Here is a 322-nt window from a genome sequence, read left to right as displayed (position 1 = left end):
TCCGCGGACCCTCCTGGTGGCCGCGGGCCGCCCGCGGCAAGCCTCGCCGGGGCATGCTGCGGCGCGCCGTGTTCTCCGACGTGCAGCGCAAGGCGCTGGAGAAGACGTTCCAGAAGCAGAAGTACATCAGCAAGCCCGACCGCAAGAAGCTGGCCGCCAAGCTGGGCTTGAAGGACTCGCAGGTGAGGACAGCCTCCCCAGGGTCCCCGCCCCAGCTTCGCTCTGGTCCCCCTGCGTCCGATCAGCCGCAAGGTTCTCGGAAAGCGCTCAGGTCCAGCGCAGATGGGGAGACTGAGCCTGGGCGGGAATAGGCGCTCGGCGG

At 69.3% G+C, this 322-nt stretch overlaps 1 protein-coding gene across 1 annotated transcript in view; it reads left to right on the top strand.

The window, feature by feature from the left end:
• DBX1 (developing brain homeobox 1) overlaps window positions 1-322 on the top strand; it is a 4,234-nt gene that overhangs the window by 3,073 nt on the left and 839 nt on the right. Inside the window, 1 exon segment of the mRNA XM_006146898.1 lies at window positions 5-182. Within this exon segment, the coding sequence (XP_006146960.1) occupies window positions 5-182 (178 nt within the window).

The sequence above is a fragment of the Tupaia chinensis genome, unplaced genomic scaffold (assembly GCF_000334495.1).
Source record: "Tupaia chinensis unplaced genomic scaffold, TupChi_1.0 Scaffold000196_1, whole genome shotgun sequence".
In the NCBI taxonomy this organism is placed as follows: domain Eukaryota; kingdom Metazoa; phylum Chordata; class Mammalia; order Scandentia; family Tupaiidae; genus Tupaia; species Tupaia belangeri.
The sequence above is the reverse complement of the archived record's forward strand: the minus strand, read 5'-3'. Positions and strand labels throughout refer to the sequence as shown.